At 50.2% G+C, this 15,301-nt stretch overlaps 1 protein-coding gene across 4 annotated transcripts; it reads right to left on the reverse strand.

Annotated features, from left to right (window-relative positions):
* Positions 1-1,213: 1,213 nt before the first annotated feature.
* EVA1B (eva-1 homolog B) lies at positions 1,214-14,943 on the reverse strand. Of its 4 annotated transcripts, none has more exons than XM_079988510.1 (4): positions 14,030-14,939; positions 9,484-9,537; positions 3,938-4,023; positions 1,214-2,909 (listed from the first exon to the last, which is right to left on the reverse strand). In XM_079988510.1, exons 3-4 carry the CDS (start codon positions 4,002-4,004, stop codon positions 2,488-2,490), a joined length of 489 nt encoding a protein of 162 aa, XP_079844636.1. In that variant the 5' UTR covers positions 4,005-4,023; positions 9,484-9,537; positions 14,030-14,939; the 3' UTR covers positions 1,214-2,487. The 4 variants fall into 4 exon arrangements, with proteins under 4 accessions (XP_079844636.1, XP_079844637.1, XP_079844638.1 ...); XM_079988511.1 differs by lacking the exon at positions 14,030-14,939 and adding an exon at positions 10,954-11,482; XM_079988512.1 differs by lacking the exon at positions 9,484-9,537 and having other exon boundaries at positions 14,030-14,943.
* Between the last annotated feature and the right edge of the window lie 358 nt (positions 14,944-15,301).

A 15,301-nucleotide genomic window follows, 5' to 3' on the forward strand; every position in this document is an offset into this window, starting at 1 on the left:
TGTGTGTGTGAAATCCCAACATAGTTGATGATGTGGATATAAAAAACAGATATCACATTCCTAACCTTCAACAGATGGGAACAGGGAAGACCCTGGGCTGGCACAGGCTCTCTTTGGGGCATCTGGACCAGGAAGCCTTGCCTTCCTTTCCCACTCCCTAGATGCCGGATGGCTTCCTGCCCCCAACACCCCTTCTCATCCCCTCATCCACTGCATTCCAGGCAACATCCTGCCCAGCCCCCCCCCCCCCCCGCCTGCAGGAAAACATCTGGCTCCAATTAGAGCAGCAGCAGGAGGAGAGGACGGGCTATTTTTATCAAGCCAAACTAGGGAGGAGTGGGATAAAGAGCAAAAGGAGCAGGGAGGAAGGGGTGTGTGCCTTGAGCCCTTTTTGTCCCAGGACCAATGACCCCAAATGTCCTACCAGGGGTCAGATGCTGTCAGGGGTGGGGTTTGTTTTCTTGGATGGAAGAATTGGTTGCTTTCCCTAATTGCAAAATAAACTCTTTAAGCATCTGATTTTCAGCTGTGCTTGTCCCTGCTCCGCACTGCCCATTCCCAGCCCAGACAGATTTACTCTGCTCTCACTCTCCACCCCTCCCACATCACCAGTGCTGTGTCTCTGGGGGGAAACATGCGGCTACTGGACAGAGGCTTTGACCCTGGGAAGCCAACCCCAACCTGACCCGCCCCCCTTCCCACCAGCCTGTTACTGTTTTCCAAGATTGAGTCAAGGGACAGGTGGGGGTGGGGAGGAGGTTTGTGGGAACCAAGCAGAGGGCTCCCAAACAAGGAAGGTCAGTAAGAGCCTTCAAGTAGCATGGGTACAAAAAACTCTTCTTCCAACAACACAGGGAAGGTCTGGTGCAGAGGAGAACCAGCCTTTTTCAGGAAAAGACTAGACATCCTTCATGTTGGCTGGTCTGTGTGTGTGTGAATGGGGACAGAGAGAAAGTTAAAGGAAGTTATACTACCAAAATATGCTTGGAACATGGCCAAGAGTCTCTCAGACTCCCCCCGCCCTCTCAAACCTCCCATCTGGCTCCTTCCTGTGCATTAGGGGGCTTAGAGAGAGAGGCATTGGCAAAGCATCTCAACCAAAGGAGGTTCCACCAGGGGCAGGGGAAAGCTAGCCTTCCCGCCTGCTTCCCCCATTTTCCTTGTTACCCAGGTAAAATTAGGCAGAGGACCAGAGGTGAGACCACAAGGCAAGTTGTGGAAAACTGGAATGAAGTTTATGAAAGATAAGGCACATTTTTACACAAAAGTTTACCGGCCTGTTAAAAACCAAGCTTGTCCTGTATACAACATGGGTCTGTGCAAAGTTGAAAGAGTCCCCTTCTGGGGGACATGGGCACCAGGCACAAAGCCCCACAGGACCAGTGGGAGGGTTGCTAATCCCCCCCCTTTTTTTCCATCCGGGGAAAGAGCCATAAAGGCCACTGGACAATGCTGCTGCTTGATAATACTTAGCCAAACCACACCCTGTTTGTGGAATGAGAGGAGTCAGGCAGCAAAGGAAGTGCTGGGGTCATCCCCAAGCTGCCTCCCTGCAGGATGCGCCCCAGTTGTGCATCAACCTGGCTGAAGGTGGGATGAGATGAAGTGCTGCACCCTGAGAATTCACTGGGAGTTTCCTGGTAGTGTGGAAAAATACTGAAGTTGGCACTTACCTGTTCCCTACGCAGCTCCTTGAAATAATAAGCACCATTGGGGAGGGGTAGGAGAAAAACAGGCTTCCAACACAGCCAGGAAGAAAGGGAGATACAGAACTTTGTCACGGTTGATCTGTCTCCCTTGGTATGTGGTTGTGTGTAAGCACAGGTGGGTTGAAGTTCCTTGCAGTCTATTCCCTCCAACCCATCCCTTTAGAGGTACCTGGACAGGTGCAACAAGACCCGCCCCCCCCACTGCCGCCACAATCCTCCTCAAGAGCGCCATATTCCTTTTTTGCCTACTAAATCAGTTAAGCACAATGCAAGCCAGAGTCCTGCATGCAAGTACTGAGTTTGGTCTGTTCAGGCTGGTGAACTGCAACCCCCGTACCTTTCGGTTACTGCAGTGGGCACTGCTACACCACTTTCCATGTTCCCTACACATGTCCATTCTGAAAATCAGGAATAGTCCTCACACATAAACAAAAGAACTGGCATTAGTTCTGTGTGCTGCTCCTTTACTTTGCCTGCACTGCCTTCCCTCTCAAGTTCCCAGGAGGAAAAGGAGCAGAGTCCTTGAATTTGCTGTCCAACAGTTTAACTAACTCATCTTGGTCCTTCTTGCCATTTTATCACTGTCACTTGATCCTCTCTCACCCCTGTGTGAAACCGCTGCCTCTTATCTGGCATCAGGGCAGGTCTCGCAATGTTTGAGATACTGGCTGGGTGAAGTGATTAACCATAAATCCCTTGGGGTGAGACAAGGGGGTTCAAGAGTTCAGTAGCAGTCCACCCTGCCCGGGTGAGGAATGTGACCATGGCCAACCATGGGTCAATAGTAGTGGACTCTGCCAATGGTGCCAGTGCCTGTGCCCAGGATGTCAGGCTGCCCGTTGCGCCAGATCTCCCGGAGGATGCGTTCCCGCTCCTCCAGCCGCTGGGCACGCTCCAGCTCTTCCGCCGAGGCAAAGACGTTGACAGTGAGGGTCCCATCAGGGGTGGAGTGGGCCTCCAGTGGCAGCTCCGTCATAGCCAAGGGGGGCTCAGAAGCCGCTTGGTCAATGGTGTCTTCTTCCTCCTCATCGTCATCATCTTCCTCATCCTCTTCTTCACTGAAGTCGCGTAGGCTTTTTCGGGGCTTGCGGGGGATGGCCTGAGGCTGCCATGAGATGTGGATGACCAGCAGGCAGAGGGTCAAGACAAGGCCAAAGCAGACCCCCAGCACGAAATAAAGGCCAAAGCTCTCAGGGTGATCTAGATGACAGAGACATGGAGGAGAGGGTCAGAAATAGGCTAGGAAGACCACCGAGGAGACCGGCTTTTTAGATTCAAATGGTAGTGAAGGGGACAGAAATGGTTAGGAGCTGGGGCTCCCACAGACTCTGTAGACATTAGGCAGTAAGAAACTGAGTTGATTTGCCATTTCTTTGTGGATGCTGGAATTTTAGTAGCCAAACACTGAAAGACACCAGAGATTTAAACTATTGTGCAGCTGGAGGTGAAGGGCTGTTCAGTACTAAGTGCTTAAAACTTAGATAAATACTATGGTGAAGGGAAAGTACAATGACATATATAGAAAATATAGGGATATAGTTTCTTCAGTGTGAAATAAAGAAATGGCCTTTGAATAGCTAGGATGTAATGAAGGAATACGGAAGTGGGTACAGGAAGAAGGCAATTAATTTGACATGGTAGTCTTTCGCTGAGGTTTCTTAAATGGTTACCAGAGTATTATTTATTTATTTTGCTTTGTAAATGCTCAGTTTCAGGCGTTTGTGAATTGCACATCAAGGGATGGATAGCCTTCATCCTCAATGACACAGTGCTATACGAATTAGTTTATGAATGAATGAATGAATGAATGAATGGAAGAGCACGGTGTTGAATGCCTCCCACTGTTTTCCATTATGAAGTCAAGGAGGTATCCTAAATCACACTGCACTGTATGGAGCAATATAACTTTTATAATGTTAAGTTGACCAAGAGGGTTCCTGAACATGAAATGCAGTGGACTATATTGGCTTCTGAGAGAAGAAATCCAAAGGCTGGTGGCTAAATTGGCCGGTCAGTTCATAAATGCAGGTAAACCAGTCTCCATTCTGGGGATGGGAAGGAAGGAGGTTGGCCTGCCATTTTGAAACAGGAGGAAGAAGATCCTCCCTCCACATCCCAAGATAGTGTGCTGAGGACGGATAGTGGGAACAAGATGCCACCTCCGGCCAAATGCCAGAGACTGCCATTGCTCACATATATGTCTGCCCCTGCCTCAATTCCTGACCCACCTCGAATGTGTGCATAGGCTGCCATGCTGTTGCTCAGCAGCTCCATCTCCCGCTTGTGGGTCTCCATGGTGGCTCCTCAGTGGCACCTGGGAGGACAGGGAGGAGGGGTTGTTATTAGCATATTACTCCTGCCCAATTCCTTAGAATTAGGAGACATGGTTCATCTAACGATTTGTTCAGACAGGAGGCAGCTCGACTGGAAAGAGGACTAAATGACAGGGTGTCCATGAAGAATTGCAGAGAACATCAGGCTAAGGGCCTTCAGAAAGAACACAGAGGACCTTCTATCAATATCCCTGCTGAGGAGCAAGGACAGAATTATTTGTGGTCTGAGATAGGACAGTGTCACCAATGGTCTTCAGAATCGTATTCACAAACATTGGCATCTCAAGATAGCGTTCTATGTTTAGAGAGCAAACCTTTAATCACAAAAGAACAAGGAACTTAAAGCACTGGTTGGTCCGCAGCGACTCTAATGTAAAATCCACCATAGTCCATTATCTTGGGAATATCTAAGCTCTCTGGCCACCATCCCTGCAGACACTGCATTCACTGTAATCATACAAGTAAATTTTACATGTTCACAAATCCAACAGTTTATACCAGCCAACATTTCTCCATGTGCAGTAGCAGTTATGTAGAATATGCCACTTGGTGGGCATGCAGGAAACTGTATGTGGGTCAAACACAAAGACCACTACAAATGAGCACCTCAGTAACATGTGGGATAAAAACAAGGTACACTGCCCCCACTGTGAATCATTTCTTAGAACCAGGTCACATAAAGCTGAATGCACACAAGTTTAATGCATTTGGGTTGCAGGTCTACTAAGATGCCTCCAACAAAGGAATTTCTCTAAAATGGGTCGGGCTTTTAATAAATTGATTGTGGCACTCCTGAGAACTCCTCTCTCTCGGTTTTGCTCACACTGTGGGGTGCACAGCCCCAGAACTCTTAAGCTTAAAGGGCAAACAGCTGAGATAGTTTTAAATTGCCAAATAAAAGAAACCTTGGGGGCTTGACTGTGCCAAACAACTGCCCCCCCCCATTAATTAGCAAAACAGCTGCCTTGCTTCCCTCAGGCCCCCAGGCCAGTCATGGGGTTGCTGGACAGTACAGCCTCTCAGGCTACAAAGTCCTGTGACAGTCATCCCTCCCAGGGGGCCTCTTCTGACATGCGTCATACACCACACCCCGGGCAAGCTTGGATGGAGGCATCTGTCAGTGACTCTGCAAGCTGAAAAGAGGGGCGCCAAAGGATACAAAGAATTTCCTGTGGCATTTAATCCTCTCAATGACCCAGGCCTTTGAGTTTCATGCCCAAACAGGGTTTGAACCCAAGTTTCTCCATACCCAAACCCAATGCATTATTCACACTGCCTTGTCATGCACTGAGGCCCAATGTTTAATTTACGCTTGTGCATGACCCTGGGAACAGAGTCCCAGCAAATGTTTCCTCTCTTCCCTCATCCCTTAAGCCCCCCACCCCCAGGGCACTTCCTGCCACTGTCACAGGAAAAGATGCATCCTCAGTGGTGGGAAGATGGCTTGTTGTTTGGAGACCGGATGTTGCCTCTTCCTCTGCCCCCACCCAGCAACAGCCACCCGCACTCAGGAGTCTTCCAGGTCAAGGCTATTTCTGGCAGGTTGAAAGGATGTTGCAAAGGGTCCAGAGGACACACTCCAGGGTGGACAGAACAAGGGTCAGGGAAGAAGCTGATAGTCATAGAATTGTAGATGCTGGAAGGAACCCTGAGTATAATCTAGTCCAACCCCTTGCAATGCAGGAATATGTGGCTGTCCCATACGGGGATCAAACCTGCAATCAGAGCAAAAAGGTATTGAGGACAGAAGGACAGGTTGGGTCTGAGACTCTCAGGTTCAAACTAGATCTGAGTCAAAAGCTTTGAAGATTCTCAAGCTGCATGTGAACACAAATTTTCACCAATATTACTACCCACAGCACTGACTCCTTAAACAGGGCCTTGGGCAAATAATTATTCCTGGCCCCCACTTCCACTGAATAATAGATAGAAAGCACCTCACCCCCATTCAGGACAACATGCTGGATTGGATGCCCCCTTGAGCAATGAGCAGCTCACAGCCACCCATTTTCAGGAGCCATCCAGGCAGATGCCAGCCTCATCTGCAAACAGAACTCTCCCCCCCTCACCCCACAAGCTTTTCATGAGTCCAAGATTTCCTAAAGCTCTGAGCGACCCTTTGATGAGAGCCAGGCAGCTGGGCTGGGCAGCAGGCCAGAGAAGAAAGAGGGGGTTGTTTTTGGGGAAAAATTACCTCCTCTTCTGAACATGCTAAGGATAAACCATGCAAAGTTATGGGCCCCAAACATAACAACATAAGACCAGCCTGCGGGATCAGGCCCATGGCCCATCTAGTCCAGCATCCTGTTCTCACAGTGGCCAATCTGATGCCCTAAAGGGGAAACAGCAACCAGGATTTTTCCAGTGGTTTCCAGCAACTGGTATTCAGAAGTATTGCTGCCTCTGACTGGTCGTGGCTAGTAGCTATCATGGTTGTTAGTCAACAACAGTGGCGTAGCGTGGGGGGTGCCGGGGGTGCCGGCCGCAACATCTGGGGGTTAGGGTTAGGGATAGGGTTAGGGGGCGCAAATCTAGGGTTAGGGGGCGCAAATTACTTGCCTTGCCCCGGGTGCTGACAACCCACGCTATGCCACTGGTCAACAATAGCCCTCTCCTCTGTGAATTTGTCTAAACCGCTTTTAGAGTCATCTAGCTTGGTGACTGGGACGCGGGTGGCACTGTGGATTAAACTACAGAACGTAGGACTTGCTGATCAGAAGGTCGGCAGTTCGAATCCCCACGATGGGGTGAGCTCCCATTACTCGGTCCCTGCTCCTGCCAACCTAGCAGTTCGAAAGCACGTCAAAGTGCAAGTAGATAAATAGGTACCGCTCTGGCGGGAAGGTAAATGGCATTTCCGTGCATTGCTCTGGTTCGCCAGAAGTGGCTTAGTCATGCTGGCCACATGACCCGGAAGCTATACGCCAGCTCCCTTGGCCAATAAAACGAGATGAGCGCCGCAACCCCAGAGTCAGTCACGACTGGACCTAATGGTCAGGGGTCCCTTTACCTTTACGTAGCTTGTTGACTACCACTGCCTTGTTGATCTGGGGTGTGAGTTTGGTCACTTCTGCTGGGAAGGAGAGCAACTCCTCCTGTTACCTCCCACTGTTCATCTCTACAAGGAATGCAGACAAGGTCCTGCATCAGGGGTCTGTTCAGCTCCTACCAGACTGGCTAAGCAGTATTTCCATATAAGTCGGGGATAACAACAAAGTTGTAAGGGAGGGAACAAGGGGGTGTTGCTGCTAACTTTCATCAAAGGTAAGAACTGCCTCTTCTCATTTGTCTGTGATGTTGGAAATTACGCACACACCCCTCGACCAACCCCATGGCAGTACAGCAGGGATGCAATGGGAAATGGAGTCTAAAAACCACTTGCAAAAATATCTGTAAAACTTGGAAATGAAAATGAGACATTTGGGCACAGAGGATGAAACCCTTAAAAAAAACAACAAAAAATGCAGAAAAACAGACTTGTGCCATCGATCACTAACTGGAGTGCAACACACGCATATTGGGGTATGGGTAGGAAAGGGGTCCCCCCATAACCTGTTTTTCATCTGTTTTAGCTAATAAGCATAGAAATAAATGCTTCCATAATCTGATCAAAATAATTTGAGATAATGGAATAATTTTAAAAATAGAGATTTCTCTTATAAAACCAGTCTCACCAACAAAGCCCAGCTTTGTCCTATTTTTTCAAATATCAAGCAGGGGAGAATAAAGAAAGAAAAAGATTGCAGAGGAACCTTTTGTGAGTAGGGAAAGCAATTTAGAAGGTGCCTCAGATTCTCTCCCACCCCCACTGGTACTTTTTTTTTTTTTGAGGGTGAATGAATTTCAAAGAGGGACCAGGCCATTCCTCCTCCAGCTGAGCCTGAAATTAAAATGGAAACTGGCTTGGCTTGGTTGGAGTCTCTCCTGTGCTGACCAAATTGCCCAATGATGCCTGGCCTGTTGCAGCAGGAAGCCAAGAGTCCAGGAATGCAGGGGAGGGAGGGAGGGGGCGGGAAGGGGGGAAAACCAGCAGAAGCCAAACACAGACGCAGCTTCAGGCACAGTCCTGGTGCTCAATGTTGCTTTAAGCACATCTCTGGGAATGTGCTAGCTAACAACAAAGACAAGAATAATCAAAAGCATGCACAGGGTGCATCCCTCACATTGAGGAAACATTGCCTGTTATTTGGGGGAGAGCAAATCTAGAAAGTTAATTTTTCAATTTCACCCCTTAGGCTGTTTATGGGTTCTATATAACATCAAATTTTTAAAAAGGGAAGAGGAGTTTGGGTGTTTTTTGGGGGGTGGGGGGAGACTTTGTGAATATGTTATGGTGAACTGCAGCTTTGGCTGAAGACGTAATGTTAGTAGGGACTGGGAAAGGCTCCGTGAAATGGGATTTTCCACAGAGCATTAAAGATGTAGAAACTGATCTCACCCAGTAACAACAGGATATTAAGATGTCACTGGGGGACTTGACTGGAGGTACAAGTCATCGGCAAGACTCAGCCTAGAATTTAATAATAAATTCTGTCTCTGAGCATGGGCGGAGTGCTCTTGCATCCACAGCAAGCCCCCTCCCCCAATTTGGGATAAGAGAGGACCCTCCAAGGGCAGAGGTGATAGCTAGCCAGGTCTGCTTTGTGAAATTAAGAGCAGTTACCCCATCCATTGGTGAAAGTGAGCCATGAAGGTTCAGGAGCTACACCTGAGTAGGTTATTCATGCCACTACAGTAAAGGATGCGAGGAAGAGGCCAGAGATGGAGCCAACAGGGCTGTCCCTAGAGGTGGGGACTCTCCTTCACTGGAAGTTTTAAAGCAGAGGTTGGATGGCCATCTGCCAGAGATTCTTTAGCTGTGATTCCTGCATTGCAAGGCTAGATGACTCTTGGGGTCCCTTCCAACTCTACAATTCTTTGATTCTAGGAACAAGCACGACTTCTTCTAAAGGAACAGTTGCCAGAGTAGAATCGGACTGGAATCCCAAGGCTTGTTCACCCACTATTTCCACTGAGAAGCTCCTTCCACAAAGCTCCGTCTATCAGCCCATCCTTCCCAAATGGCACAGGGACAGGATCCCCTCTCAGGCATCACCCGAAAAGGATGAGATGCAACACCAAAAGAGGGGCAAAGAGGACGCAATTGCATAAACTTTGGATGCACTAATTCACGAAAGCTTGCCAGTATTTACTGTGCTTTCGATGCAAATAGAGTACATCGCACCCTGGCAGGGAAGTTTGTGGGTCAGGCAACCTGTGGCCCTGTGCTTGGTCTGCTATCCAAGTGCATAGATGTGGATGGGCAACTTCCAGCTCTCCTTTCTTAAAAGTTTGCTATCTTCAAAGCAGATTTGAATGGGACCGTTACAAAGCGGCTCATGCAATTAGCAGCCACAGAATCCAGCTAGCAGACCAACATTGAGAAAGGTTGCCAGGCTTACCGAGCGCAGGGTCTGTCCGAATTCAAGGCTGCTGCTCTGCCTCCATTGCAGTCCCTGTCAGAAGAAAGGAGCCTCTGAGAAGGAGGGGAGAATGGGAGCCCCCCCCCCCCGCTTGAGCGGGATCTTACAGAGCAGCAGCAGACTGGCCTCTGGACTGAGCGGCTAATGGAAACTGCCGCTCACTTCCGTGCAGCTGGAAGCGCACAAATGTCAGGACCGGCCTGGCTCCCTTTGGACAGTGAACCCGCCCCCTCCCCTGGAGCAGGAAGCCTGGGCTGGACACACACACACCCAGGGACACACAGAGGGAGGAGAAGAGAAGGCCTCCTGTTTCTCTGCGTTCAGGGGAGGAGCAGCCCCCAGGCAGCAGAGGGCCAGGCAGCAAGGAGGAGAGGCTTGCAAGGGCCAATGGACTGCAAAATCCTTTGCGAAAGGAGCTGTCCCTGTGCCCGCCCACCTGCCGTGGTGGTCAAAGGGGCCCAGAGTCCACGGAAGGAAGTCAGGATCAAAAGAGGTCCACACAAAGGACCCTCTCTCTCCGCACCAGGGAGGCCTCCAAGGTTGGGCTTGGGTTGGCATCAAGACCCGCTGGGTGTGTTTGCACAGCCAGGGCAAGAGAAACACCCTCCTGCCAGCAGAGGCAGAAAACGGCTCCTTTGGGCCTCTCAGATTTGGTACCGGGCTTCATCAGCAGAGGTTGGTTTTAAAAAGGAGGAGTGCTGGATGGGCCCCCAAGGCTGCCTCCTTCTGGATGGGAAACCAGTCAGTAAGCTTAACTATACCGGAGCAGCAATTTCTTAGTTTGAGAGGGGAAAGTCTCTCTCTGCACATGGCGCAGAGACACTCTGTTCCTGTTTCTCCAAGCTAAGAGGTTCTCGGATTAAGCTCCCAAAACGGCACCCTGGCAGCATGCCTCCAATGGGAAGGGTGCTCATTAGATGTGGCATGTTAAGTTTAACTCAGTCCCACAGGAGAGAAAACAAGCACTGACGCCAAGGCACTGGTCCCAGGAGGCCACACTGGTTGGCACACCCCGCAAGGGAGGTTTTTTTGGTGCGCATCAAAATAGCCTCTCCTGCTGTTGCCAGGACTTCTCCCCCAAAATGTCAAAACCGCGCACAGGCCACAAATGCAGCATCCAGTTCCAGCAGGTTTTGCAAACCCTGTTATCAAAAAGACAAACGCCAGGTGCCCTGTCTTAGGGAGAAACACTGCAGACAACCAAACTTTCAGTGCAGGAACCCTTCCAAGAATGTGGGCGGCTGCCCACCCCCACCTCCCCAAATATATTAGAAATACTGGTCAGCCTGATAAGGAAAAGGATCCGGCCACCTGATCCAGAAATATAAAGTGACTGCTCCCCTCCGCCATTGGTTCAGATTTGGCACACATGTTTTCCTGGCACACGAAAGTGCTCTCATACCTCTGGGCGCTCCAGCCTTTAAGTCCCTCAGCCTTTTAGTCACTAACCTCAGAACTCCAGCAGTGGCAATGGGGCTAGGAAGGATCAGGCCTCCTCTAGCATCCTCTCTCTCTTTCTCCGCTTCAGAACACTGAGCTCAAAAGCAGCTGTCCCGTCTCCTTGGCTGCAGCAAGTTTGGCAGCTGGAGTTTTCCTGGGACTGAGAGCGATGGCTGCTGAGTTTAGCCCAAGTGGGGCAGCGGACACAGGGGCAGCCAGATCCTGTTTTTCCCAGAAATATCTGGATGGATGGAGGATGAAGAGAAAAATCCAAAAAATGTGACACATCAGCAGAGATGAGTCAAGCCAGGCCAGCAATAGAAAACACAGACCCCCTTCGGTGGGGTGGGGGGGCTTCTGGCAAGGAGCAGGAGGAGGGATGCCAAGTATTCAGCCACAGGAAATGGGGGTGCTGGGGCCCCTCTCTTGTTTGTGGTGGCGGCGGAGGGGGGGCAGTCACTGCCTCAAGTAGTGGAGCTATTCCCCCAGCCAATTCAGTGGCTTTTCCCAATCTGTACTTATATGTCTGGCTGTATCTGTCCGACAAAGAGCTGGTTGGCTTATCTGTTGGGGGGGGGGGGAGGGAGGGAGGGAGGCAAGTCAATGAAGTGGCCAGGCTTGAGTGACAGTTGACACTTCACTACCACAAAGAGGGGTGATGAGGTTGAAGCTGCCAGCCTTGAGGGGACCCTGCCATAGGCACATTATGAGTCCAGACTAGGGCCACTAAAATAATGTGAAGTGGTCCTAGATTGACCCTTGCAACCTCTTCCACAATCTTCCCCTCCTCCCCTCAATGCAGCAGCTCAGTTCCTATAAGCTCCCACCATCCAGCGGGGCCCCCCTCCCATTCCCTGGTCTCTGCACAGCTCAAACATCTGGTTAATGATTAAAGCAAAGTCAAGAGGCTTGAAGTGCAGGGAGAGAGCAGTGGAGGGGGTGACTCAGGGTGCCAACTGCTCAGCTGCAAAGTGTAACTGTGTCTTTGTAAAAGCACACTGGGCCGCAGACTTTAGCAGGTGAAAGGACAAATGGTCTCAGTGCTGTTGGAGGCACAAGAGCAAGGAAGTCCTGCATCTTCATAGTCAGCTGGCAGGCTGGAGAGCTGGAGGAGGAAGCAGTTACAGGTGGAAAGAGAAACGGAGTCCCAAGACAAAGGGTGTGCGCTTGCAATAAGGCCACCGGCTGACGGTCATCCTGGGGTGCCCTTGGCTCACTCTCTCATCTCTGCAATATTCTCAACTGGATCCTTAGGTTGAGACCGAGTCCTGACTGCTTAGGGGAGTCTGCAGCACTCTATATATGCATTATTGCAACTGCTGAAGAGCACCCAACTGGGGCAGCTAAGTCCATTTGGCCCCAGCCAGAGCCATGAACAAGAATGTCGCCCGGACTTTTCAGCAGCAATTCCTGGTCCTGCTGGGAATGTGCTAACAGGAATGGGCATTGCCATCATGCTCCAGTCCTCATTGCTGAGCCATGTGCTGCCAAGATGGCAGGAGAAAGCTTTCATGGCCCAAACCCAGGAAGCAACACTGAGCTTTGAAGAAGCCTAGTGCCCTGTGGACTTTATCTCATGTCTTTGACCCTAGCAGGCTTTAAAGGCAGGGCAAGGTGGAAGAAGGGGGTGGATTTGGACCTGGAGCCCCTTCTCAAGGCCTTCATCAGAGCCAGCTTCAGGTTTGCCTTGGGCAACAATGTCCTCTGATGGGCTTAGCTGACTGCTGGGCAGTGAAATCTATGTACTTTTAAAATTTCATACAGTACCCCAAAGCAACATTAGGCCAGGGGCATTGTTGGGAAATTTAAAAGCTGGATAGACCCCATTGCCGTGCTCATAGTGCTCCCCCACCCCATCAAAATTATGGGAGCTCTAGGGAAGGCATCAGCAGTGGACCATGCCAAGGTACTGCAATTCTGGAAGCTGCCCAAGGATGCTTGATGCTGACACAGAGTCTAGTATTCAGCGCTGGGACACATGGCATCAGCAGCCCCACTGTTGAGTCAGCAGTGGGATGGGGTGTCTACAAAGGCTAGTGAAATTCTAGGCTGCATCAGCACGATAGCATCCAGATCACAAGGAACGGTGCTGTTCCATTCTGTTGTGACCAGGCCTCATATGGAGAACAGTGTTAACTTCTGGGCACTGGAGCTTAAAAAGGCTATTGACACATTGGAATGTGTCCAGAGGTTGGGGTTCGGGTGGGCAAGCAAGCAAACTAACACGGGGAGGGGCAAGAGGACCCCTTTCTTCCTAGGTCTTTAGGTTGAAGCAGCTGAGTATATTTAGCCTGAACAAGATACAATGACGACTACTTTCAAATATCTGAAGGGCTGTCACAGAGATGGGGCAAATCTGTAGGACTTCTGAAACAACAGATTCAAATCACAGGAAAAAGGATTTTGCCTTATTAGAAAGAACTTCCTGATAACGTGAGCTATTAGGAACAGGCTGTGGTGGACTCTCTTTTGTTAGAGGTTTTTAAGCAGAGGTTGGATGGGATGCTGAAGCAATGGGTGTCTTTGCACCGAACAGGGGTTTCAAGTGGACGAGCTTCAAGGTCTCTTCCAACTCTCTGGTTCTGTGAAATAGCAATTGGGTCATTGAACATATGCAGAGGGACATTGCTGAGTAACTACAGTCAACTGCTACACATTTGAAAACAATGGCTCCCTAATTCCAAGGATTAGAAGGGTTGCAGAAGTTAAGTAGGACCGGAGAGGAGGAAGGTGGCTAGCTTGTTCTCCGGCTGAATTCTAGCATCTGAGAGAACTCAAGTCTGTGCCCAAGATGCAAATTTGAGCATGCTTGCACTGAGCTAACAGGCCCAGATCAGTTCCTCTCCCTACATACAAGCAAACACATGAACACACACACACACACAGAGCAGAATCGGGGTGGGGGGAGATTTCTCCGCTACCTTCCTTGTGAAACATGGTGGAGAACCTCAAGCTAAGTGGCTTGACGCAGAAGCCGTTCCTCTTTCTCCAGTGAGCAAAGAACTGGGTCGCCTGGATCCCTGGGTGGGAAGACATTAGAGATGCGGGTGGGGTGGGGGAAGGCTGCTCGCCATGGCATACTCACCAGGCACACGGAGAAGAGGGACGCGGGAGCACCAGGGGTGCCAGGAGGGAAAAATGGAGCCCCTCTGCCACGGAAGGACGCCCCTGCTCCGTCCTCTTGCTTGGGAATGAAAAGAGTCAGAGAGGCAAAGATGGGGTCTGTTTTCCATTAACGCTGCTGAGCAACAGGAAGTGGTTGAGAGGGGGCTGGCGGGTCAGAGCTCCCCCCCTTCTACCCACACAGAGGGAGCGAGAGCAGGGATGGCTGGATTATTTTGATGGCTAACCTGCTTCAGGTAGAACAAGCAAGGGAAGGCAGGTACCGTCCCTTAAACAAAAATGGCCACTGGAGTACACAAAATGACAATAATGCATATTGAAATTCCATGTGGATGGGAGGGAAGGAGGATTAAATATTCCAGCTGGAATAGTTGGCATGTTAATTTATTTAAAGATATGCAGATTTGAGGAGCCTGTTGGTTTAACCTGAATAAATAGAATAGGCTGAGAGGCAGGAGAACAAGAGACATGATCCCTACCAGGGCAGAACAACAAGTCCTTCGTGGGCACAAACTGCAACTCCCTTTAGCTACAAGGATCCAGCTTTTGAAGGTGTAAATCCAGAGACAGCATGGCTTTCACACATTCCCATATCTCCTGCTCTGGTGTTCGTGGGCAGGCCTGCAACAGCCCCTGTGTGTCCTGTGGAGTTTAAGGGTGGATCTGTGCCAGGGAATGACTTGAAATGGGGGACCCCTTTAGACCAGCTGACTCTGTTATCAGGGGTGGAGAACCTCAAACCTGGGTCTGAATGTGGCTGGGAGTCTTTTGCAGGGCACACCCCTTCTCCCCAAGGCCACAGCCCTCATCTGCCTGGCTCAGCACCCTCCTCAACTGCTTTTGCCTAGCTAGAACATGTCCATGAGCTGTGTGATTATGCCTCCTGCTTGCTTGGACAGAGAGAGAAGCGTGGGTGGGCAGGCATGCACCCACTCTGACCTGTGTGGCTAGAATGCAGGGAGTAGGAGTCACCTCCGCTGCTCCGCCCACTCTTGCCTCTGGCCCCACCCACCACTGGCAGGTGACTTCCGGAAGACATGCTAAGACTGAACATGGCATGTTGGAGTGAAAATTCTCTCCTTTCATTCTTTCCGCTTCTCAACCATTTGCAGGTCCTTCCCAGGTGTTGCAGAGACCCCCACCCATAAATTCACCCCCTCCCCTACCTCATTTATAAGCTGCTGCTCTCCCAACAAATTTAACCCAAATTACTAGATCTGGCCATTCCCTTCCC

This window comes from Podarcis cretensis, assembly GCF_951804945.1.
Source record: "Podarcis cretensis genome assembly, chromosome: 8".
Taxonomy (NCBI): domain Eukaryota; kingdom Metazoa; phylum Chordata; class Lepidosauria; order Squamata; family Lacertidae; genus Podarcis; species Podarcis cretensis.